The 26,379-nt window shown below is 41.5% G+C and overlaps 1 protein-coding gene across 5 annotated transcripts in view; it reads right to left on the bottom strand.

Annotated features, from left to right (window-relative positions):
* The window catches only part of slc4a4b (solute carrier family 4 member 4b), a 50,576-nt gene extending 25,695 nt beyond the window's left edge, over positions 1-24,881 (bottom strand). For 4 of the 5 annotated variants that reach the window (XM_010899296.4, XM_010899298.4, XM_010899297.4 and 1 more), the window contains exons 1-4: positions 24,463-24,881; positions 11,388-11,464; positions 8,342-8,518; positions 823-958 (exon numbers count right to left, since the gene is read on the bottom strand). In XM_010899296.4, the coding sequence (XP_010897598.1) occupies positions 823-958; positions 8,342-8,518; positions 11,388-11,464; positions 24,463-24,482 (410 nt within the window). In that variant the 5' untranslated portion in view covers positions 24,483-24,881. The remainder of the gene's footprint in view (positions 1-822; positions 959-8,341; positions 8,519-11,387; positions 11,465-24,462) is intronic. The other variant, XM_020053486.2, reaches the window with a different exon arrangement.
* Between the last annotated feature and the right edge of the window lie 1,498 nt (positions 24,882-26,379).

The raw sequence follows: 26,379 nt of genomic DNA, 5'->3' as shown, positions 1-26,379 counted from the left end.
TCCAGTCCCCAGGGGAAATGGGAAGAGATGTTTTGGACGTCAACAAGGCGACATTGGATTGGCTGAACGGTGAAGAAGAGAACCTCCCGACGACCTGGCTGGGGGACGTAGTTACAGGTCATATTTTACACCTGAATACGGCTGGACTGACCAATTCACTTATATCCTGGGAAAATAAATTAGATGTCAGATGTACATAAAGCAGAGTTCAGTTCCCATAAAAGACCATTTCCATCCCAACCAAGGCGTGCTCTCCTCTAATATGTACCAACATCACCAGCCAGCCAGCCTGTCAGCCAGCCAGCCATTTATAAAATGGCTAAAAACTAAGTGTCAAGCATCACATGGCAGAACAACGCCTAATACATGTGGCCTGCTGTCACAACAGCAGCCAGGAGCAGGGTAGACTAAGGGGACAGAGTAGCGCTGTTTATCCAGATAAGGGTGGTCTAGTGAGTTCATCGGAGGTCACACTCCTCCCATACGTGTGTAGACACCATACGTAGACAGACGGAACACTAGAGGAAACACTGGCCCAGTACGCACGCCTCTCCAGCCGGACAACAAAAAGGAGACATGTTATTAACAGACTCCTTCTACATGCCCAAACGGCTGACCTATATTGAGTGAGTGGTATCACTCTGATAAACTACAATCGTGTGGCCGTTGCTGACCACACAAAGCCTTTATTGCTCAACCACCGACCAGGGCGTCACGGGCGATTTACTTGTCCACTGACCAACTGATCACATTTCCAGCCAGAGGAATGACCGAGGAGAGAGTGTGTTATCGTACATCACACGTGCGTATGTGACAGCTCACCTAGCCGTCTCCTTCCACTCCATTTCCTGACCATCGACGGCAAGCAGCTCGTCCAGCTCTGTGAAGAGCTGAGGAGGTGGGGGGCCATCGTCGTCCTCACCCAGGATAAACCGGATCCTCTCAGCTGCCGGGGAGACTGGGAGGAGAGGAAGAGGAAGCAGACAGAGGAACAAGAACAGAGAACATGAGGATGTGTGTAAGTAATGTCACTCACCACCACTGCTGGGACAGCCTGTCCGGGTGTCCTCATTGACACCGCCCATCTGTTGAGTTACATCACAGAACAAATTCAGCCAGAAATAAAACAACTATGTGCATTACCGGTAGGAAAATACAGGAAGTAAATAAATGGTGTATTCATGTTTAGCTTACTGCCCTCTTATCTGCCTACACACATACATACACTATCTTTCAACATTTTGGGGTCACTTAAGACTTTTCCTTATTTTCCATGAAAACATACATGAAATGAGTTCGAATAGGAAATATAGTCATTAAAAAGGTTAAATAATAAGTGTGTCCTTCAAACTTGGTCAGAAATCCTCCATTTGCAGCAATTACAGCCTTGCAGACCCGTGGCAAGTTGTCAATTTGTTGAGGTAATCTGAAGAGGTTTCACCCCATGCTTCCTGAAGCACCTCCCACAAATTGGATTGGCTTGATAGGCACTTCTTACATACCATACGGTCAAGCTGCTCCCACAACAGCTCAAAAGAGTTGAGATCTGGTGAGTATGCTGGTCATTATAAACAGAACACTAGCTTGATTGCTTCTTCCCCAAATCATTGCATAGTGTGGAGTTGTGCTTTAGGACATTGTCCTGTTTTAGGAGGAAATTGGATCCAGTCAAGCGCTGTCCACAGGGTATGGCTTCAAGATCCTTTTTGCCCTGTATAAAGCTTCAATTTTATTTACACCAAAGCACCCCCAGACCATCACACCTCAGTTGTGCATCAGGGCCTCCCAGTCCTCTTTCTATTCTGGTTAGAGACAGTTTGTGCTGTTCTGTGAAGGGAGTATTACACAATGTTGTACAAGATCTTCAGTTTCTTGGCAATTTCTCGCATGGAATAGCTTTAATTTCTCCCAACAAGAATAGAATAGTTTCAGAAGAAAGTTCTTTGTTTCTGGCCAATTCGAGCCTGTAATCAATTCCACAATTACTGATGCTCCAGATACTCAACTAGACTAAAGAATCAGTTTTATTGCTTCTTTAATCAGCAAAAGAGTTTCTGTGCTGACATTATTGGGTTTTCTAGTTAGCCTTTTAAAATGATAAACATAGGTTAGCAAACACAGCGTGCCACTGGAACACAGGACTGATTAGTTTGAAAATGTGAAGCCAGAAAATGTGAAATGTATAGTGTGAGGTTTAAAAGGTTTGACACATCTGTTCGATAGACATAACCTTTTTGTTGTGAATGTCTCTCGTCTTGTGGACAAATTATCTGACCAAATTACCCAACATTTTAGTTCTGGGTTAACCAATATCACAAAAAAAAAGACTGTAGAATGTCACACACATGACTTGCGTTCCGGGGAGGTATTTCATGTGGAAGGCAGAGTGCCGATAAGCCAAGAGTTTCTTCAGAAATAGGTATCTGTTATTAGATAGCATTGTATTGAAATCCAATATCACTGCTAAGTAAAAAAAAAAAAAAAACTGCTGCGCAACTTTTATTGAAAATTTGGTTCCCTGGCAACGGCATACACCGTTTCCAAATGCTAACAATACAGCAATTCTGGCACGAATCCAATTCAAATCATTGGATCAAGATGGAAACTGAAGCGAAAATTAAGCATAGATTGCTGTCATAACTGTTGCATAGTCTGATTACAGACTTATTTACACCTAAGAAATACTCACACACTCCTTTAGAGTTCAAACAATAATTATAAAATAATCAGATGTGGATTATAAACTAATCTTTTAATCCATGGCTAATCACTTTTAGAAAGATTGTCAGAAGTTACATAAACATAAACATATTCCGCTGCTGTAGTTTATTATACTGATTGATTTCCTAGGATCGCCAAATGGAATTGGAAAGTCATACTGCATAACTGCTGAAAATAAACAGAGGGAGCAAATCCCCTATTTTGTAAATAAATATATATTGCTTAAGTATGTGATATTTATTTATGTCGTACACTAGACTGTTAGGACTATCTGACAGACTAGAGAGACATTCTCTGTAGAGCATCAGCCACCCTAAACAAACACACTCTTCACATACAACATATGGCATCTCTGACGTCTGCAGTGTGTGTGTATATATGTGTGTGTATGTGTGTGTGTTTTTAGGCTTAAGCTGCACACTCTGGAAAGTGTGTCCATCATTTTGGCACTTGGCTAGATTTCAAAAGTGGATAATCTTTTGACAAATTAACCCATTCACCGATTATCAAAATAGAAACGCCAAAAATGTATTTGAATAACTCATGCAAACCACCTTTTCTCTCTCACTATAATTTCATGAGTGAGTGTGAAAGGACGTCTCAAAATGTTGTGTGGTGTATTTGGATAAGGGGATTAAACATATGGACAACTCCCTGACAGGATAAAAATGAAGTGTATTTAAAGTGTTGCCCCGTATTGAACAACAAATATTTGTTAATAAGATTATATAAATGAAATACTTAAACTTCCACATTGCTTGGCCATTCACAGTATATCTGGCCCTTAGCCAAGGGACACAGGCACTACTCGGCAGAGCATTTCATGTTCAAGATGACATAACAGTCATGAATCATAATGTCTCAGGTCTCCGTGGACCTGAGAGGTGGGAGTTGTCAAGAGATTTTGAGGGGGCAATTACAAATAGTCTTTGGTTCGATAATTCGATAATGGATTCGATAATTTCATCCTAACTTACTAAACTATGGCTATACTGTACGCGGTAAACTTTTTGGCACGTATCATTTTAAAGTTTTCAAAGTTGACATTCCACTGAGTGCCTAAAGTTCGCCCCAAATTGTCTTGATTTCACTGACCTTATGTCTCATTTTGTAATGCTGTAGTCAACATTAGATGGGTTTATAAAACCTGAAAATAGTTGTGTAGGCTATCCTATTGCACCATGCAACTGTTAAATGTATCAAAACTTCATTTTTGACCTTCAATCCATTTTAATGACCACTGTGTGCAGGTGTTCTTAGGGCCTACGAATCAAACACCAGACAGTTGTGCAGCTCAGCTTCCTCTGCTGATGGTTCACCTGGCCTCACGTGGGACCTCATCAACATAATTCTCAACTAGCCGTGAAGCGAGCTTGCGGTGATCACTGAAATCCGTTATACAGTGGGGAGAACAAGTATCTGATACACTGCCGATTTTGCAGGTTTTCCCACTTACAAAGCATTTAGAGGTCTGTAATTTTTATCATAGGTACTCTTCAACTGTGAGTGATGGAATCTTAAACAGAAATCCAGAAAAACACATTGTATGATATTTAAGTAATTCATTTGCATTTTATTGCATGACATAGGTTTATGATACATCAGAAAAGCAGAACTTAATATTTGGTACAGAAACCTTAGTTTGCAATTACAGAGATCATACGTTTTCTGTAGTTCTTGACCAGGTGTGCACACACTGCAGCAGGGATTTTGGCCCACTCCTCCATTCAGACCTTCTCCAGATCCTTCAGGTTTCGGGGCTGTCGCTGGGCAATACGGACTTTCAGCTCCCTCCAAAGATTTTCTATTGGGTTTAGGTCTGGAGACTGAATAGGCCACTCCAGGACCTTGAGATGCTTCTTACAGAGCAACTCCTTAGTTGCCCTGGCTGTGTGTTTCAGGTCGTTGTCATGCTGGAAGACCCAGACACGACCCATCTTCAATGCTCTTACTGAGGGATGGAGGTTGTTGGCCAAGATCGCGATACATGGCCCCATCCATCCTCCCCTCAATACGGTGCAGTCGTCCTGTCCCCTTTGCAGAAAAGCATCCCCAAAGAATGATGTTTCCACCTCCATGCTTCACGGTGGGGATGGTTTTCTTGGAGTTGTGCTCATCCTTCTTCTTCCTCCAAACACAGCAAAAAAAATACAAAATTTGTCTCATCAGACCACATGACCTTCTCCCATTCCTCCTCTGGATCATCCAGATGGTCATTGGCAAACTTCAGACGTGCATGGACATGCGCTGGCTTGAGCAGGGGGACCTTGCATGCGCTGCAGGCTTTTAATCCATGACAGCGTAGTGTGTTACTAATGGTTTTCTTTGAGACTGTGGTCCCAGCTCTCTTCAGGTCATTGACCAGGTCCTGCCACGTAGTTCAGGGCTGATCCCTCACCTTCCTCATGATCACTGATGCCCCACAAGGTGAGATCTTGCATGGAGCCCCAGACCAAGGGAGATTGACCGTCATCTTGAACCTCTTCCATTTTCTAATAACTGCGCCAACAGTTGTTGCCTTCTCACCAAGCTGTTTGCCTATTGTCCTGTAGCCCATCCCAGTCTTGTGCTGGTCTACAATTTTATTCCTGATGTCCTTACACAGCTCTCTGGTCTTGGCCATTGTGGAGAGTTTGGAGTCTGTTTGATTGAGTGTGTGGACAGGCGTATTTTATACAGGTAATGAGTTCAAACAGGTGCAGTTAATACAGGTAATGAGTGGAGAACAGGAGGGCTTCTTAAAGAAAAACTAACAGGTATGTGAGAGCTGGAATTCTTACTAGTTGGTAGTTGATCAAATACTTATGTCATGCAATAAAATGCAAATTTATTATTTAGATTTCGTCTCTCACAGTTGAAGAGTACCTATGATAAAAAATGACAGCCCTCTACATGCTTTGTAAGTAGGAAAACCTGCAAAATCATCAGTGTATCAAATACTTGTTCTCCCCACTGTATCTAACCTTTACTCCAGTCTGTCTGACCTTTTAGGCCCCGACCTTCTATGAACTGGCTCTTGAGGGCTGGGTCAAAGCCAATCGAGCTCCTCCGTATTCTAGCTGGTGTTATCTATCAAAAAATACAAATATTTGTTGCTGTTGCACACAACTCTCAAGTAGACAGCTTCAGACTGTTTGCCAAAATCAACAGGATTAAGGGGAACTAGCCAGAGGAAAAAACAGCCAGTCATTGGAAAATCCTTGAAGTGCAAGTTTATATTTTATTGACTTGTAGGGTAGGCGTCTATCTGACACGGAACAGGGGATTTATGCTGAAGTGTGCAGTGATTTGAGAAAGTAAACGCACCCATGTCTTTGACGTATGATGTCATATGGAAATGTTATCATTATTTCAACACAGATTGATGAAGATATCCTAATGTAACCAACTGCACTGAAAATGATGTATGCGATTAAAATAAACAGTCATTAAAATGCGCTGCAAAATATGCTGGAAAACCTATTACATCACCTTTATATTCCCCTCCACTGGCTAATATTTGAATCAGACACACCAAAACAGATTATTAATAAACAAACATCATTAAAGTTATAGTGTCCAGCCTTTCATAAAGATCAGAAATGTGAATTGGTCGGCTCCTAACCTTACAGGTGTGCTACCACGTCATTCCAAGACTGAAAGAGCTGTGAGGGACTCAGAAGAAAGACTGATTATGCCTGGATTATCTGGCAGGGGATATATAACAATTTCCAAAAAGTATGATGCAAATAATTTCACTGTACTCAACAAATTAAGAAAACATGTAGAAACAAGTAGGTAACAAAAAAGGCATTGACTGCAGAGGCATCACAGGCCACCAGCAGTGCTGACGTTCATGGGTTAACTCATAGGAGAACAGGAAGGAAGAAGCCATTGCTCAAAGAAATAATATAAATTCCCCACCGAGTTTAGCCAGACAACATCTTCGTGAAGAACAAGACTATTGAGACAACGTGCTCTGGACAGACAAGTTTAAAGTGGAGTTGTTTGGCCACAAAGCCGGACTTCATGTTTGTTGAACACAAAATACTGCCTTTGAACAAAAGAACTCTGTACCAACCGTAAATCCGGTGAAGGAGGAATTGTTTTTGGGCAGCATCAGGGCCTGACCAACTTGTCATCATAAAGTCAACCAGGAATTCTACGTTCTACCAGAGAATACTTGAGTAGAAAGTAAGGGCATCTGTCAAAAAGCTGAGGCTGAACCAACAATGGATATTGCAACTGGATAATGATCCAAAACACAAGAAAACCCACAACAGAATGGCTCAAAAATAAGAAATGGAGGGTTATGAAATGGTATAGTCAAAGCCCAGATTGTAATCCTTCGGATAAGCTGAGTGGAACATGAAGAGGGCCATACACACAAGAAACCCCAAAACAGAAATGGAACAGGCCAAATCAAGTACAAACACCCAAAAGTATCTCTATGCATTAAACTCAAAGATTTTGAGGCTTATGGTATTCTGACTGACAGTCAGTTATGATACACAAATTGGAGTACGAAGTTAAACTACAGTTATTGAAATTACTTAGGAGTTCATTTTCTGCTATTTGATTGTCACAAAAATCTAAGCCAACCAATTCTCTCAACGAAAAAATAAAAAATCCCCTTCTGTCTGCTTTTAAAGCTACTGATACAACTGCTACTGTAGCTGCAAGTACTATCACTACTATTAAAATCGTACTACTAGTACGACTGTGTGAAAGACTCTGTTCTTAGGTCATAATCTTGGAGCCCCAAAGTAATAAAATAGACTTTGACAGCTGTCAGTATCAACACTCTGGATTACACCGGTTGATGACTGTAAGCAGGGGAAACTGCAGAGTCAAGAGAAATTCAGAGTGTCAAGTTGGTTTTGTTTTTGGATTATCATGCTTTTGACAGCTCTGTTGAACACAACATCAAATGTGTGTGACGGACAAGTTACGGCACGATCGTGAGTTTCAGGACTGGAAGTAGTTACAGTTAGGACAATCACTGTTAGCCATTTATTATCCGGGTTAAAGCATAGCATGTAGTATGGAAATAGCTTTCTTGGTATAAAAATAACACCACCTGGACTGGGATCGTCTGCAACACAGTTGAGTAGAGTGGTGTGACCCAACAGTGAAAAATCCCACTGAAGAACCATACAGCGAGGTTTGGTTCACAGTGATGTGTTATGAGGCAATACAGACCAGGGGAATTCGCTTAATGTTGCTTAGTTAGAAATGCTGTAAATCAACACTTTTCTAATTGCTGATAACTTGCACAGGAGCAGGCACGTTGATACGGACACAGATTGTGTTTGCAAGAGCGGTTGGTCAGCGACTTGGAATATATGATTAGTAAAATACAGATGGACCACAAGTAAGCCACAAAATAGGATTATTGGTGGCACAGTGACCACCACTGGATTCACTAAAACGATTTAAATCCCACTTGTATCCCAAAAAAAACCCAACATAACTACACCCTCTAAAATAAACTACTCGAATGGTAATAAGGAAATGGATGAGTACCGACTGCTTAAAGAGTCGTTATGGTTGTATTCACCATTAAAAGTGATCGGCTGATCTCGTTTGCACGGATTTCACCGACTGACCGATCTGTGGATTTGTGTTTTCCATGACTCACTGAGGGGTTTGAAGATGTTGGGCGCCGCCTCGTCGGCGTTCTCCCCGTCCGATTTCTCGCCCCCCGCACTCTCCGCTGGCCTCTCCTTCTTCTCCTTGTGGTTGGACTTGCGTCGGTGGCGCCGCCGGCGCTGGTAGCTCTTGGGCACGTGCACGCCGATGTACACGGTGCGGTGACCTGAGGGAGGAACGAGGGAAGAGGGGACATGACACAAGGCGTGTGAGATATAGGCTGACTATTATGCAACGGCGAGCAATAACATTAATCCGGCTATGCTACGCTACGCTAATCCCCATAAAACGGAAGAAACACAGGGAGTCAATGTCAGATCTGCAGGGTTTGTGTCACTGCGGGGTATATAGGGAGGGTAGGTTGAATATGATAGGGGAAGGGTTGAATGTCACAGAGGCCAGTGGTGTAGAAATTAGAATATAGTGCATTTCTGATATGGAACAATATGTCTGAGATGAACAACGTGCACCAATGCACGCGGATGTCACAGGAACACATGCAAACTTTCGGACTGAGGACGGCCTAAACAGTCAGGTTGTTTACTGAAGTGTTTAGTCTGTTCTTTGTTCGTCAGGTCATTTCTCCTCGGGCCAGAGAGGATGGGGTCTGTCTTCATCCTGACACACGATGAGGATGTAAATAAATGCCAACAACTTCCTGCCCAGCCGCTCAGAAAGGAAACTGCTAAACATCTCCAGGAAGTGATTTGAGGGAGAGAGAGAGACAAACACAGTGCCAGATGCTCCAGTTGTCTAACATACAGGTCAGATGTTCTGGGCGGTGTATGCAATCATCACGTACCTGTGAAGACTAAAATCGAGGTATTGGTTATGTAACCCCCACCCAAAAAAAACAAACACACACTCCACTCCCTAGTGTGATCTTCTATACTGACACCCTCCATGCCTACACTGATGAGAGAGTGTGAACCTGTTTACGTTCTGCTTATCTGCATACATTTTATCAAATATACAGCTCCGGAAAAAGGTAAGAGACCACTGCACCTTTTTCTTTCCTTTCCAAAAAAGTCAATAAGGAACATTTTGAGTGAGGAACAGCATTCAAAGCATTCAAATTGCAGCGGACTCTTAATTTTAACCCTTCTGTTCCTCACTCAAAACCTTCCTTTTCAACTTTTTTGGCAAGGAAAGAAAAAGGCGCAGTGGTCTCTTAATTTTTTCCGGAGCTGTATCTTGCAGTCATAAAAATGGAACTGATATAAAAGTTAGAACAGAAATATACCCCCCCCCCCTTCTTCATTGAGTTGATTGATCCGCATGAAATGCAAGCTCTTAGTTCAGAGAAACAAAATAGAGTAGAATCAACCGATCACAATTGTTGGGTTTCAAATGAACATAATTTGTGTGTTGAACTTGTCTCTCGTAATAATGTACTGGTAGGCTACGGTTCTCTCGAATGTCGTTTTTTCTTTCCCCTCAGAGTGTTGTCGTCATGGAGGTTCAACCGCAGACCCGTCCTACTAGGACCACTGACAAACGGGTGCGTGAAGTAAATGAGTGGTGCTACGGTTCTGAGATTTATTTATTTCTACAACGTTTCAGAGGATTTTATTTCCCACAGGAGGGCATGATTTGCCTTGCTATTAATCCACTGCCAGTCCCTCTTCCTGTTAAGGCTTGGGCCAAATAAGGTTTTACAGGTAACTTACAAAGCATTTTATCGACAAGCTCCTACTTATCTATCCGAATTGGTTCTGCTGCACATACCTAAAGGAATGCTTTGATAAGAAGACGCAGGCCTTCTAACTGCTCCAAGAGTTTCTACAGCTGGAAGACTCTGGGCTTTTTCCTACCAAGCTCATATTTTGTGAACAGATAAGCTGCTAAGTTGTGAGGGACGCAGACTCTGTCCTAACTTTTAAATGTTGATCTCTCCAGTAGGACCTCTTGTTTAGAACACTCTTACCCCCAGGCCATGAAGGTGAATGGCATGGCATTGGACTCAGGAACTACCATGGCTGTCTCTGCCTTCTTTCCAATGGGACGGTCCTCCCGTATGTTATAATGGTGACCTATGTCAGCCCAAAGAGGGGAAACATCAAGAGGCTTTGTTGACATACGTGCCTGGCCGGTTAAGAGGCAGTGACAAGATGATTTCGGTTCTGCTTTGTGCCCCTTCAGGCGTTGTGTGATGGGACTCACACTCACCTCAGAATGGCTGGGAGGCTATTGATCATGCTTTGGTCGTCTAGGACTGGGCTGGACAAAGGAAGTGGAACCCATTCTGGCCCAATTGGACCTGGCCACACTACCCCCCCCCCCACACAACCCTCATCTCAGGCCCCCCAAGCATTTACCCTGCAGTCGACTGCCAAGGGGGTGAGTTCAGCCTATCATGCTCGGTGCCATTTCCCCAGAAATACAGAAAACACTGAATGATTAAAAGAAACTGCATCCTGGGACAAGTTGTACAGCCTGCTTCTTAATAACATTTCATGTGTAATCATGTCTTTGGAACTAGCATTATAAATGCTCCATTATGATGACTTCTTAGCAAACCGTCACTGGAACTATAGCACTGAATGCAGGACGGCTGTCTGTGGGTGGGAAGTGGAGGTCAACCAGCGGGCATTTCAGGCTGTTGACTGTTCTCACAGTGTTGCTCCGCGCTGGGTGAAAAATGGCTTTGATTGAGCTGGAGGACATTGTAACAAAGAATCTCCCAGGCAGGTGAAGCGCCTGGCACATTTGACTGTTTACACACCGTCTGTCACGGCCAAAAAGGTGACGTGATTCTCTGTGTGCGTGCTCCCGTCGCTCCACGGGCATTAAAGCAGTCAACATCTTCACGCAGGGATCTGGCATTACCTTATTTGATAAACGCTTATCTTCAATATTAATCTCCCCCATACTATGTCCTGATATTTGATGCAGAGGCCTGGACAGGGAAAGAGTGTTATGGGGGTAGAGTGACAGCTGGCAAAAAGGGATGATATTGAACGGGAAGAGAAAGAGAGAGAAAGACAAAGAAACCATTTATACGGCAGCCATCATATCTGTCACGAGGCTCTTACCTTCCACCTCTTCATCATCACAGACATGCTTGACGAAGCGTGCCCCCCTGTCCAGCACCGCCTCATCCTCTACCCTGCTGGAAGAACAGGAATAATGTGACTACAGAGAAAAAGTCCTTGAACATTAGCAAAGCATGGAAATAGATGTTGAACCGTAGTAAAACAGAGACAAAGAACTACAGCATTAACAGATCAGATGAACAGACCTAAAACACTTGACAGGACACATGAATTGACCTAGAACAATAGAATATAGCTAGAACACTAGCAGAACTGGGGATTCGTCAAAATGCAGAAAGCATGTAACAAGCACAGCTGATTAAACTAATCACGGTCTTACTGGTTACCTGACCACTTGTATTAGTCATACCCTAGTGAGGGAGTCGATTAAGCATATGGGGAGGCCAGGTCAGGATGTGATGGACCAAGAAACACTGAACTACATGACTGGAAGAACACTGCATTTTGAATGTGCTACACTTCAGCCCTTTAGCCGACACCCTAATCCACAGCAATTTACAGTACTGACTGCGTACGTTTCCAACCAGGCCGAGCCCACAACCTCTGACAGGGGCAAGCACCATGCCTTACCAACTGGGACACACGGGACACTCAAGCAGGCTAAACAGGATGTGTGTGTCATTAACATCACATCAGGAGCGCGACGGAGAACAATGACTCTTAAAGTTATGACAGTCACCCACACACCGCTAACCCTCCCTCAGGGCGCCAGACTGGCACTTGGACAACGGAAACCAAATTAGAATTTTGCGCCATGGTCACATGCACGTGCGGAGTGTGCTAACTGGCTAATGTGTCCATTTGGTCTGTTAAAAGTTAAACTCATTTGAACTTTCTGTCCATGGAAACGGGTGAAAATGATCTGGATAGGGAGGAGTCATCTCTGCTGTCAGCATTAGAGCTCACGGATTCCGGGAGAAAAACGACATGCAAGTTTGTCAGCGCAGTTTCTCCACCAGCTAGCGTGTGCACACACACACACACACACACAGACACACACACACACAGACACACAGACACACACAGCCGTATCCCTTCACTCAGCTCTCACTTACGGCATCTCTCTCTCACTCTCTCACCTTAGTCATGACTGTGGGTCACATGGCCTTCTTCTTACAATGATCTGCCCTGGCTGTTGGGATTAGCTTAGCTTTATTTAGGAGTGGAACCTTTTCTGAGCACACAAACCCATACACACAGGAACAAATGAACACACACACACACACACACGTTTGTCTTTCTATCCTTGTTGGGATTGGAGACTGAACCCAAACCCAGAAATCCATGTCCCCTATTCTCTAGACCTAAACCCAAACCTTGCCATAACCATAACCTAACGCTTAAACCTTACTGATAATGCTGTAACCTAGGAGACTGGCCAAAGCACCTTGCGGGGACAATATTTTCAGGTCATACAAAATATTTTTCGGGGACCTCAGGTTCCCATTCATACAGACATGGTTCACACACACACACACACACACACACACACTCTAATGCAGCTAACCGCACTAGAGGTTACTAGATCAAGGTGTATAAATACGTTAAACTATCTGTTGAAACAACTCGACCAGTGGTTAACACCACACAAAAACATGTCACCAGATGTCTGTTCACAGTCTGCAATCCAGATCAAAGTCTGGGATGTGCACAGTACTAAATAAAGCCATGACTACGCAGAAGTCTGTGCTCCCGGTTAGGCTACCGATTACAAAACAGAAAACACAACACTTAGTAGTGCAACGAAAACTCAGAAGCCACAAAGAATTTGGTATTACATGTTGCATTTGTATTCTGCATCTTATTTTCTGGCGTTGCTATAGTATATATATATAACGCATTTAGTGATAAACTGATTTATGTTCATAACACGGGAAGACTAGCTATGGCTCCAATTGTGTTTCTTTTGGAATCCTAATGAAATATCAAATAACTGAATGGTATTTACATGTTTATTAAATGTATAAATGTTTTTGAATGTCTAAATAATTTTTAAACTGTGCCCCGTCTTATTCACCCTCCCCATTTCTCCATTTCATGCAAACATGAAGAGAAATATTAGACTGTCAGCCAGTGGTCCAAGCCTCACGTCAGAGATAACTAATGGTGTGAAACTGAGGGAATAAGGGGTCCGCGGTCAGAATAAGGGGTCCGCGGTTATCTGTGAAAGGTTATTGATTCACCAGAGGGGTTGTAACCTCTTAGGGGTCATGGCTGTCATTCATTAGGGGTACAGGTGTACAATCCTACCAGTCTGCTTCTTAATTCAAACCAACATCAAGTTTTCACCAAAGATTATTAACATTTTACAAAGACATTTAAGTCCTTTAGCAGAAGCGCTTTTCCCGAGCAAAGTCAATATTTGAAGGGTACACATTTAACACCTATGGGACTTTACAATTAAGGAAACATTTGTTATTGGGAGGGGAAGGGACGATTGGCCCAACTGGAAACTGGGTGCGGTTAGGTGGCCATTAAAATGAGGGGCAGATTTGGGTTCCACGTAAAAGCCGTTCCACACAGGTTTCTAAGTAGAATGGAAAAAAGTGGTTTATACAGAAACAAAAAGTTTTACCTGTAAGAAGAAAATTCCATAGGTACAGCAAAATAACCTTTTTGGAAACGTTTAAAATCCAGTTCAAAAGACAACATCTTATGTCCCTAAAATCCCCTTCACTGCCCTGGTGTGTTGGGATTAGAAAGACCCCCTACTGGACTTCCAATGAGAGTTTACGGCCTCATCCCATTTGAGGATGGAACATCACTTTCCCATATAGTACCCAGGTGACTTAACTACTGGAAAGTGGATGTTAGGAAATTGTATCCATGTTGTGTTTCTGTGTAAAGATTTTTAGAGAACTTCTATGCTTTGAACTTCTAAATGAATTTAAGCGGGGGATCACTACTTCGTACTTGAATTTTCTCTAGTAATTTGCATCTGTTAAGGATGAACTACAAAAAATCAGCACCCTTCAGCACAATTTCTCAAGCAAAATACAGTGCTCAAAATAGTGGGCATATATTTTTCAAGAAACAATAATTTATTTTGCAGAAAAAGTGTTGCACTCAATTAAATATTGTGTTTGAGTAATTACTGCATTGAAATGAAAGTAAGTTTGAGTCGAAAATCTTATAAAGTCTTATTGTTTCTGTTTATTTTTTGCATTCGAGTTCGCTCAAACTCATGAAGGGTGCCAACACTTCATGAGTTGACTGTATTTTAGAATATGATCTCCTGTGTTTTTATTGAAGAAAGAGTTTTCATAAATAATGTGGTTCTTTTGATGCATACAGTTTATCCCATTCTTATTAGTTGAATATTTTATAAATCCATTGTCGTAGAAGGGAGTTCTTAGAGGTGACAGGAGTTGACCACAGTCTATAAGTTAACGTTAATAAGACAGTTTAAATGCCATGCCTATTCATGCATGTATTATAAATGAGCAGTGTGGCTGTTCGGCATTGACTATTAACTTTTGTATTTCGCTAGATAGCTATGAACCTTTCAGCAGAATAAGGATTTTTCTTTAATCAAATTTGAATGTTGGCTTGTAATTTAACCTGACCAAACTACCGAATAATTGTTTAGTTCCCCCAACTAGAAACATGGTCAAAACAGCCATAAATCGCATAATCTATGAGGAAATAGGGATTATACTCAGGTGGAGGCAGAGGTTTACTATAATCATTAATAAGTCAGCTGACCAAAATAAATGTACCGGCGGTTTTTTGCCATGACGCGTTTCTGATACTGTCCAGAAAAATATTGCTTATTTCTGTTCTAGTCTGTGGATTGGTTAATGATTGATTTGAATTGACAGGTCAATGGATATAAATGGGTTGGCTCTGTTTCTTGTTAGGGACCCTCCCTTAGATGTTTCAATGCTCCCATTAAACCAGTGTGTGATACTGTTTAATACACCTTGTGAATTTTTATCTTGTACCATTCACGTTTATATGATTCATTACTCTACTACAGTTGGAAAAGATAAAAGATAAAACGGTAATTATCATCCAACCTTTCTCAATGCCCCATTAAAAGATGTACTTTGACTAATCTATTGCAAACAAGGTCGGTTGAACAATAAATGTTGATTCTCGGAAAGCTGTGGTACATAAGTCTGTATACAATGGGTATGAGACTTATGTATAAAAATGACTTTTTAATGTTTAAATTAAGTTGGTTTAATTAACTTTATAATAGCACAGAGGGTTTGGTGTATGGGGCCAATACAAAATGGCAAATAGCTGTGAATATGCCCTTTACGTTGCGATGTACTTATGAACAGCCCTTTGACGTGATGCAGTATACCGGCAATATATCACAGCCCCTTGAGCCTTATGGCTTAAATATAGTACTCTAGACATGTTTAGCTGATACTTAATTGCAGATTTTCTTTTTATATATTTAAGTTTCAGAGTACAGAATATATTATTGGTTTATGTCAGCCCGGTGAACTGCAAGGTGAGCTAGCAATGGTCGATTTCTCTTTAAGACGGCCTCCCACAGGACTGCATCGCGAGGACACAGTTTGAAGAAAGATGAGGTGGTCTGGGTCTTGGTACACAAACTGCTAAATAAACAAAGACAGGAAGGATACAACTTGTTCCTGAGATAGAGAGCACCGCACCAACACATCTGCAACTCTCAAAGGGAGGGACATCCTTATCGCTCCGTTATCTGGCCTTCATATATGGCTGGAGCCGGGGGAAAAACCATAACGTTGGAGCAAAGCTCTCAAAATCAAACACAAAAAAGGAGAGGAGTTGCCTGGGGGGCTAGCACGGTGCCATCCGGCCAAGTATTGGCAAGGCTAAGGCTACGGCACCCCGTTGGAATCACATTCTTCAAGGAACATTTTAAAAGTCACCAGCACATTCAACACAGTCACCAGTGCTTTATTGTGGCAGGTGCATGGTAACAGAGAGAAGAGAGACCAACAGGCCGATAAATAAGTTCCAAAAGACTATTGTGACGCCAGCAAGAGGATTGTGCAAGTTTCTGTTGTCATTAGTAAAGGATAGAATTGAGGTCACAACAGTAGAATGGCTGTGTTCCTAGATAGCTGCGATTTGAGCGGGATCAAAGCAGACTGTCGTCTCATTGGTCCTTCATAAAATGTAGCAGGGAGTGACATGGGAGTATGATACAAGCCCTCCCCTAAACCACTATTATCCTTGTCATGTTTCTCGCTAGACAGACAGTCGTAGTTTGCATAATCATTTCCCATTAAGTTTGAATACATACTGCCATTTTCAAGACGTATCACGCAGGATTGTGGCACAATCGAGCGATATGCCTGCGTACTTCACAGACACTGGATACAATTCAGACAGAATTGTCCTCACAGTTGCAACAAAAAATACAAATCAAAAAAGGGGATTGGGCTCAAAAACTACCTAGGAAGGTGGTGTCTCAAGCTACTGATATCAGACATTTTACAAAGAATTACGTAGTCTTGAGTCTTGCTTGATGTCTCGGAGAATGTAGCTTAATGCAAACAAGTATTGATAGCTTGATACTCCACACAGGTAGCGTGCGCCACATTTGATAACGCACACCCACATGACGGGAGGCGTGAAGAAAATCGTTTGATTAATCTGTGATTGAAAGCCACAATCTTGCATCGTAAGGCTCGAACATGCCAGTTTAAATTCAAACGCTATAGCATCTCGAGAGTTCTTCAAAACGCCTCGGAAAATGTAGGACCAGGTCCACAAGCACTTTGTCATCTGTCACATAGAGAGCTGGACTAGGCATGTCCAGTAAGCCCATCCAGGATACTATATCCATTCCAGGGTGTCAAAGCCAACCAGTAAGTCAGACAGTTAGGCACCCAGTGTCTCCAGAGTCCCTGAGTTGTCACTGATAATGTGACAAGAACAGCTCTTCCTCTGAGGCTCTGGTGCGCTGCTTAAGGATTTGGGGAAACGTCTGTTCGGACAGCTGCAGGTTCAGAGGGAGAGTGAGACGGCCTTTGGGTCAGGTGACATTCCCATTTCCATTAACTATAATGACGAGGGAGTTTTAGTTTAGAAATTAAAGGATGGCATTATTTTACTTAACTTGCAAGCTACTGTATCTCTCAAAAGTGAGTACACCCCTCACATTTCTGCTAATATTTTATATCTTTTCATGTGACAACACTGAAGAAATGACACTTTGCTACAATGTAAAGTAGTGAGTGCACAGCTTGTATAACAGTGTAAATTTGCTGTCCCCTCAAAATAACAACACACAGCTATTAATGTCTAAACCGCTGGCAACAAAAGTGAGTACACCCCTAAGTGAACATTTCCAAATTGGGCCCAATTAGCAATTATCCCTCCTTGGTGTCATGTGACTCGTTATTGTTTTCAAGGTCTCAGGTGTGAATGGGGAGCAGGTGTGTTAAATTTGGTGTTATCGCTCACACACTCCCTCATACTGGTCACTGGAAGTTCAACCTGGCACCTCATGGCAAAGAACTCTCTGCGGATCTGAAAAAAAGAATTGTTGCTCTACATAAAGATGGCCTAGGCTATAAGAAGATTGTCAAGACCCTGAAACTGAGCTGCAGCACGGAGGCCAAGACCATAGAGCTGTTTAACAGGACAGGTTCCACTCAGAACAGGCCTCGCCATGGTCGACCAAAGAAGTTGAGTGCACATGCTCAGCGTCATATCCAGAGGTTGACTTTGGGAAATACACATATGAGTGCTGCCAGCATTGCTGCAGAGGTTGAAGGGGTGGGGGGGTCAGTCTGTCAGTGCTCAGACCATACACCCCACACTGCATCAAATCGGTCTGCATGGCTGTTGTCCCAGAAGGAAACCTCTTCTAAAGACGATGCACAAGAAAGCCCGCAAACAGTTTGCTGAAGACAAGCAGACTAAGGACAAGGATTACTGGAACCATGTCCTGTGGTCTGATGAGACCAAGATAAACTTATTTGGTTCAGATGGTCTCAAGCGTGTGTGGCGGAATCCAGATGAGGAGTACAAAGACAAGTGTGTCTTGCCTACAGTCAAGCATGGTGGTGGGAGTGTCATGGTCTGGGGCTGCATGAGTGCAGCCGGCACTGGGGAGCTACAGTTCATTCAGGGAACCATGAAAGCCAACATGTACTGTGACATACTGAAGCAGAGCATGATCCCCTCCCTTCGGAGACTGGGCCGCAGGACAGAAGTCCAACATGATAACAACCCTAAACACACCTCCAAGACAACCACTGCCTTGCTAAAGAAGCTGAGGGTAAAGGTGATGGACTGGCCAACCATGTCTCCAGACCTAAACCCTATTGGGAATCTGTGGGGCATCCTCAAACAGAAGGTGGAGAAGCGCAAGGTCTCTAACATCCACCAACTTCGTGATGTCGTCATGGAGGAGTGGAAGAGGACTCCAGTGGCAACCCGTGAAGCTCTGGTGAACTCCATGCCCAAGAGGGTTAAGGCACTGCTGGGAAATGATGGTGACCACACAAAATATTGACACTTCAGGCCCAATTTGTACTCACTTTTGTTCCCAGCGGTTCAGACATTAATGGCTGTGTATTGTGTTATTTGAGGGGACAGCAAATTTACACTGTTATACAAGATGTACACTCACTACACTACATTGTAGCAAAGTGTAATTTCTTCAGTGTTGTCACATGAGAAGATATAATCAAATATTTACAAAAATGTGAGGGGTGTACTCACTTTTCTGAGATGCTGTATATTAGAAAACACTTTTGGAATTAGTGGACTAACATACAGTATTAACTAATATAGTATGAACCTTATTAGCCAGCTTAACCAAATAAAAGATATGGACTTCATTATAGCCTTACTGTGAGGAAAGGGACAGTGACAGTGTTAATAACTTTTTACTTGCTTAGGCAATGTAAACAAATGCATCCCATGCCAATAAAGGCCATATTAATTGAAAAAATAGGGGGAGAGACCAGGGTCAAGTGACAAAGTGTCGTGGGGATGGCACTCTTACCACAAACCAGTTAATCAAGCTGTCAAGAGCTGTATGACAGGGAGGACCTTATGGGGAACAAGAGGAAGGCCCACTTCAAGAGTCGCTGAGTAGATGTATATTTAAAATAGGCAAGTCAATGAAAAAACAAGTTATATCTTTTAAAATAATATCCCATTCACAATAAAATAAGCAAGGCCTTAAATTAGACAATGGTTATATTTTGCAACTTATTCCACTTCTTTGGGACAGGAAAAGTAAAAGCAGTTTTACTTAATTCAGGGGCTATCATTGGCATATCAAGTATTGTAACATTACTATAAAAGCAATGTCACAATTATTCACAGCATCTCCGATGTAATTTACAGCAAATGCCTAGCAAATAACAGAGGACCTAAAACTGAGTCCAAAAATCAAGCCTGTGCTTTTCAAACGTGCTCTTTATAATGTCCGCCACAGGTTTTCCATGGTGAACCCTAGTGTAGCAGTGTAAAATAAAACCCACTCTGCGGAGTTCACACATACCCAATTGCTCATTTTATGTGCACACAATTACTGCACAAGAAGGTTTAGCCCCTTGTTAGTCTCTCTAGGCCAAGACTGATAAGATAACATCCCCTCATGTTCCTTCGGTCGAAGGGCCACAGTGGCAGATTAACTGATATAAACAAGCATATCCTGGTGCTTGAATTCCTTATATACTCACACGCTGTACTGCTCGAACCACAAACACTTCACTTACACACTAAGTGGCCAGTGGATGTACTGTACCATTATTGGCCTGTTTGTGGCTGACCTGTTGGCTTGCACAAATCCTGACATCCCCTTTCGAACTGCTCATCAACAAGCTGTTTTTTGTTTGTTTTGCCGACAGTATTTATTTATTTTTCACCATTCCACCTTAAGTGCCCGGGGAGTAATTAGTGTTGACTACCTTGCTAAGGGACAGAATGACTGAATTTTCCACCTAGCAGTTTCGATCTAGCAACCTTTCGGCTGATGGTCAGATGCTCTGACTGCAAGGCTGCAAGTTTTAGAGGGCCAAATCCTTTATTGTTTTAAACCAAACAGTATCTCTCCCAAAATATCCTCACAACATGAACATAAAGAATAATAGAGGGTATTATAATAATTCTGGTATTAATATAAAAAAAATTCCAGATAGTACTCAACAGTAAAGCCAAGTTTTACACAGTTGCTGGTTTCTGTGCATCAGTTCTACCAGGTATTCATACCAATTACATACCTATAAGCTGTTTCGAATGCAACATACATCAACTGTAACTTTGATTTACTACACATTCATATATAGTTATAACCATAGGAAAGCACATAAGATACACAAGATACTCTATCTTTGCAAGTGATCTGTCTGTCTGGTCTAAATCACTGATACACTCTGATAATGTATAACGAAATATTTTCTCCAGACAAACCCTGAATTAATTGCAGATGTGCCTTAGAAAAAAAAGTTATTCCAATAATTACTTTTTTTCAATAGCGCTCTCAATGTAGATTCCTTATGTGTATACAAGTTCTGTTTTGCAGTTCTATTTAGTACTGAATGTATACCATTACCAGACATTTTATACCAATGACACATTTTTATATGTACGCAAGGATTTTGGTTTTGTACACAGATATAGAAAAGTAAAATATTAGGTAGTACATGGCCTATTATGTTTTGGACGAGAAACTGCCAATCTGGTCAAAACCAACTGATCTGGCTTCAAATTGTTGTGGTTTGGATGGCAGGTACATAGTCCCATGGTCTTTTTTACTCGGTCAAAATGACCCCAAAGGGCTTTAATGCCCACATTGATACAAAAACACAAAACAATGGTTTGCATAGTAACAAGTTGACAGACAATGTCATTAAACATTTCAAGAATGCCTTTGTGCCATAATCAATTTTAAAGGCATCATTTAACTCAAATAATTTTACTTTTTCTGAAATGTCTTTCGCTGAACAATTGTAAAAATATAATTAGCCTAAAAAAAGGTAACCAACAATATAGCTCAGTTTTTCTATTATAGTATTTTTTCTAATCTTTCAACAAGGATTCTTACACCTCTGTAGGTGATTGCATTTCTATACCAGGCACGTTATGGACTTCATGGACTGTATATAGCAGTAAACAAGAGTCTTTCATAGGGTTGTTTATCTAACACAGGTTTTTTTAACTGTGGTTTTCAGCAGATTTTTTCAGGCGTAAAGCCAACAGAGAGTGGCTTGGCTTGTCTCTTTGTGCAAACTTCCTTATGTAGAGATGTGGTGAATCTCACCTCTCTAGTGGGAGATTGCATTTCTTCTGAAGAAGCAATGTGTTTAAGGGAAACCATATTGGCAAAACAAGAGGAACAGAATGGCTTATCTTGTTAAAAAAAATGGGCATCTCTTTGGGTGCATGGTGTTTCATAGACTAGGGATTCTGCGTAGTCCTCCAATGACTTGGTCCCCTCAAACTCAAGTTTAGACCTTGAGGCCAGTTACACTACGTATTATCCATTGCAACCCTCTAATCAGGGACAGATTTACACCTGGGATACCAGATGAGCACAACAAACGATGTAGTAAAACAGAATACCAGCAGGCCCGGAACAAGTATGGGTGTAAAGTTTAAGGTTGTAGTCAATCGCAAACACCCTATCTTCCCTCCCCCAAAAACAATGGTGTGAATATGGGAGTATGAACTAAGGTTTTCACATTATGAACTTGTAATTAACCAACCAGACCTATCTGCCCAGTGCTGCCTTGATCAAAGTGTTAAAGTACTAATTTATCTCCTACCTACTGTGAACCTGTGGCGGGCAACACCTTAAAGGTGACCTCTCTCCATGGGCTAGCAGAGATTAGCATGCCTGTGGTTGTAGGATCACCGGGCCAGTTTAGGATCAGGGATCATCCCCTGCCCCAGGCTCCTTACAGCGTGACTAACTCAATCCCTATCCCATCACATTGTCCCTGGTCAGGTCTTTGTTCCACCCTGAAGAAGGTCCGACCAGCCCCCCGCAGAAAGTATATGCCTTAAAGGAGAAGTTCTCTCTCACTTGATGTTACATGGTTGCTAACCCGGAAAGACATTGATGGGCCAAAGAAACTGTAATCCATGGTTCAGTTTACTTTAAACAGACATTATAAAGGTCAGCTACCTTTAACTAAAAACAATTTGAAGTGATTATGACATGTGATCATGCAAACAAAATTTATTATTAAAACCACCTGACACTCCATATTTGGTTGGATGTAACTTGAGTAGTCATCTGGCATTAAAAAGATATATACATAACTCAATAAGTTCCATAGATATTTTTTGCTTGCAGTTGCCAAAGCTTGTAATGCCTGTTTCAATAAAAATGAACAACAGATTCATTTTCCTGTTGACAATTTCAGGGTGAAGAACTCTCTAACATCATGTGGAAAAAGGTCATTTCTCCATCAATACAGTGGTGAAATTAAATCAGTTACATGACTAGCAACGGCAAGCTAGCGACCGTGAGCTAGCAACCAGGCCACTGCAACCTAACCGCTGTGTGTTCTTTGATGGGTATGCTTGTTCTGGGAAACCATGGTTGTCTGTGTGTGTCCAGCTAATGGCTTTGTGATATCGACCATATCATTGGTGTTTACCCTCAACATGAAGCAGCTACATATCAGCCCTTCATGCTTCAGTTCAATAAGTGAAGTGTGTGTTTTATCAACATAATAAATTAGGTGATGATGGTGTAAAGATGTCTTGAGTAGGAATTTAGAAGTCCCTCTGCTAATTCCTTTACAGGTGTGCCGTCAATGAAAAGAAATACACAAGGAAGGTATATATCCTGCTCTGCATTTAAGGAAGAGTCTCACTGCTTCCTACATGCACTCAAAATAGAGAGAGCAGGAAGCATTGCATGAAAAATAAAGACAATAAGAACATGACAAAGTGTCTTAAAGATTTGTTTGTCCAACCTAACAGGAAGAATCTCAAGTTTTTGGGTAACTTCAGGTGTGGTGAAAGAATGTAAATGTGCTTCCTTGTCAATCAATGAAGGAATTAAAAGAAACTGAATGTGTATAAAAAAATATACATAAGGAGAAACATTATCAATGAATCCAAATGTTCCCTCTGATCTATTCTTCAGTACATGTGACTAACTGATCTCTACAACACTGGATATAATTAAAGACCGCAGAGTTCAGCAATGGAAACATCCCAATCCGTCAAACTTTCCACGTGAGTGCATGATTATTTGAAGCACAGCTGAATGAAAATGCTTTCATTCACACAGCCGGAGCAAAGTTTAAGGATAAGAAACACATGGTTTGTACTGTTGACCATTGTCATACATGTATTCATCAGTTATTTTACCCTGACGTCGGACGAGCGATAACACTTGGCTCTTGTGTCTACACTAATTAATTGTGACAGGCTCTCGGAAAATAGATTACCGTGCGGTCTCAAGCTTCAACCTTCGAGAAGCGGCGGTAACAGGCGGCTTATCCAGACCTCATTTGCTTTTAAGATTGGTTAGCTACTGGGAATTTTGAAGGGTGCTAAATAACTCCTGGCTAATTACCCAAACCTGAACGTTCCTCACTGAACCGTTTTGAAAACCAGAGTTTTGTACATACACTTTATTGTTTTACTCTGCTTTTAAAAAGGTCACTAAAATATGTAATAATGCCATACAATGACAGAGTTGTTGTCAAGAATGTCTGGGCTCTAGCCGTGACCCTACTCTCCGAGGGTGTTTTGGGTCTGGGAAATGCAACACTTGCACTACACAACATATGTGCGTGCCTAGAACAAGACTAATGTAATAACCCCGTATTGGACCATTGATAAAAATAAAAATAAACTATGCGTAATTACGCGTATATTCCAGTTTACATGCAATGGATAGCCTGATTAGATTTTTTTTTAAATTAAGAACTCTATTCAAGTCGAAGACTTATGGACATATCTTACGCAGGAGTAACGCGGTATTAAATTACCAAACTTCTTACCAGGGTAATATTGAAGCCCGGCGTGCCAAGTCCAACTTGCACTACCAAAGCCACTGCATAGCCTATTGGACAATACGTTTCAGGAAATGGTCACTGTAAAACAACCGGTTAATACTCACTTGTTTTTATCTGTGCTCATTCTGCCGGAGTTTTATGTCCAGCTTTTCCTCGTGGATGACTCCAGAGAACTGAATGCCGACGTCCCAATGCCCTGACTCAATGAGATTTCTAATAGTTTGAAAACCACGCAATAACAATATATTTTACCCGAAACAACTTACTAACTTTGGTCTCGCTCCATTGCATGTATCTATTCAGCCTTTGAGAAGAATGATCTCCAAAAAAGTTGTTAAAATACGTAAGCTATGGAAGTGTCTGGCAGAAATCTGTTATTTCATGGTTCTACAAACTATAAAGAAACTGGCCTTTGTACATGCTGATTTATACTATACGATATAATTATGTCACACCATTCTATAAGTAAATCCTCGATGTTACTTGACCGTCGTCGTATTTCGCAGCGCGCGTCTGTAGAAGCTATTTGAGCGCGGGGTGTCTTTTTCCATATTTTAAAGGGCCAGCCCCCTTTCAACGTCACGCTACAAGTGGGAGGTAGAGGTCAAAAAGTTAAGAAAGGTACGGGTTTTGCTGGATTCTCGGTTATCACACTTCCTTTAAATAATGCATTTGTCAGCAGCCAGTGTAAACAGAAAATTCAAGGGGAAAGCGATATGTATGTTTTCTTTAAAATTATAGGTCAACATTACACTGCCTACTATGGATAGCCCAATGGCATATTATACATTTTAAATATGTAAAATCCTATACAATTACTTAAATATATTAGGGATAATGCATAAAAATATGATACTATTGATATAACATTCTTTCCAATTTGAAACATAGGAATTACAGGAAGGTTGCTGTTTAATCACTAGATTTCTCTGTTTTAATTTACTAGATCAAGGCTATTTAACAACTGTCTGATCAACTAATTTCGAAGTGAGCAGGAATAGATTGGTTTGCAACTTAAGATACGTTTTTAAAGTGGGAAAATTACATTTACCAGTTATGAAGTTGTTAAATATTGTGTGCTCTTACATGCACTCTGACAAATACAGATTAACTAATGGCCAACAAGCTGCATCAACCATTTACTAAAAGAACAGCTATGATGTGAAAAACTAATTGTAGTGTTGGAAAAGTAAACTTACAATTTGCACTCCAAATACACAGAATAAAGTCACTCGGACCCAACACTCTCAGCCCTTGAATTTCTTTTTACATCATCTCATCTGAGTTTACCAAGCAAGGGAAAGTGATGATCTGAGTTAACTAACACGTCCTCCAGCCAACAATGCACTTCACGCTAATAAGCTATGCACAACAAAGAGTCTGACCAATGAGGTTTGAGTCAGACACAAAAATATATTTGTGTTGATTACATTTGATCAGTATGTCCAATGGCGTTAATGACTTAAGTTTGCATAGAATTGTGGGTGATATCAACCCTGCAAGTAAGTAAAAACAGTTATTCAATCATCCCCTCAAGCTAAATCAAGGTGGCTGAGGGACCAGTTTTTATGAATTGGGCCGGTACTTTAGATTACATCCAACACTGCATACGATTTGTATGGGGATTCCCCAAAGGGAAATAGGAGAGTGCTTAGGTTATGATAACTTAGTGATTGGAGTGCAGCTTTTTTTTTCATCTGATGCCTCCTGGTTACCCTGTGCTGCAAACCGCCTTTCCGATGACCCCGTTGGCATCACGTGATCTCGTATCCAACTGGGTCAACCAATGACTTTAATTGTCCCACCCGGTTGTGGCCTAGGTTGGTCCAATGAACTAAGCAGTTGCCTCTAGTACATTGCTGGAGCCTGGGTTCAAATCCAAACCACTACTCTCCTCTATCTTTCACCACCTTTCGGACCAATAAAGAATAAAAAAACATGGGGAAAAAATCATTGAAATTACTACCCAGTTGAAGGATTAAAAATGGAAGACGCTCTCAGTGACAATCCATTGTAAAATG

Source organism: Esox lucius, chromosome 14 (genome assembly GCF_011004845.1).
Source record: "Esox lucius isolate fEsoLuc1 chromosome 14, fEsoLuc1.pri, whole genome shotgun sequence".
NCBI lineage: Eukaryota > Metazoa > Chordata > Actinopteri > Esociformes > Esocidae > Esox > Esox lucius.
This window is presented reverse-complemented; position numbering and strand designations above follow the sequence as displayed.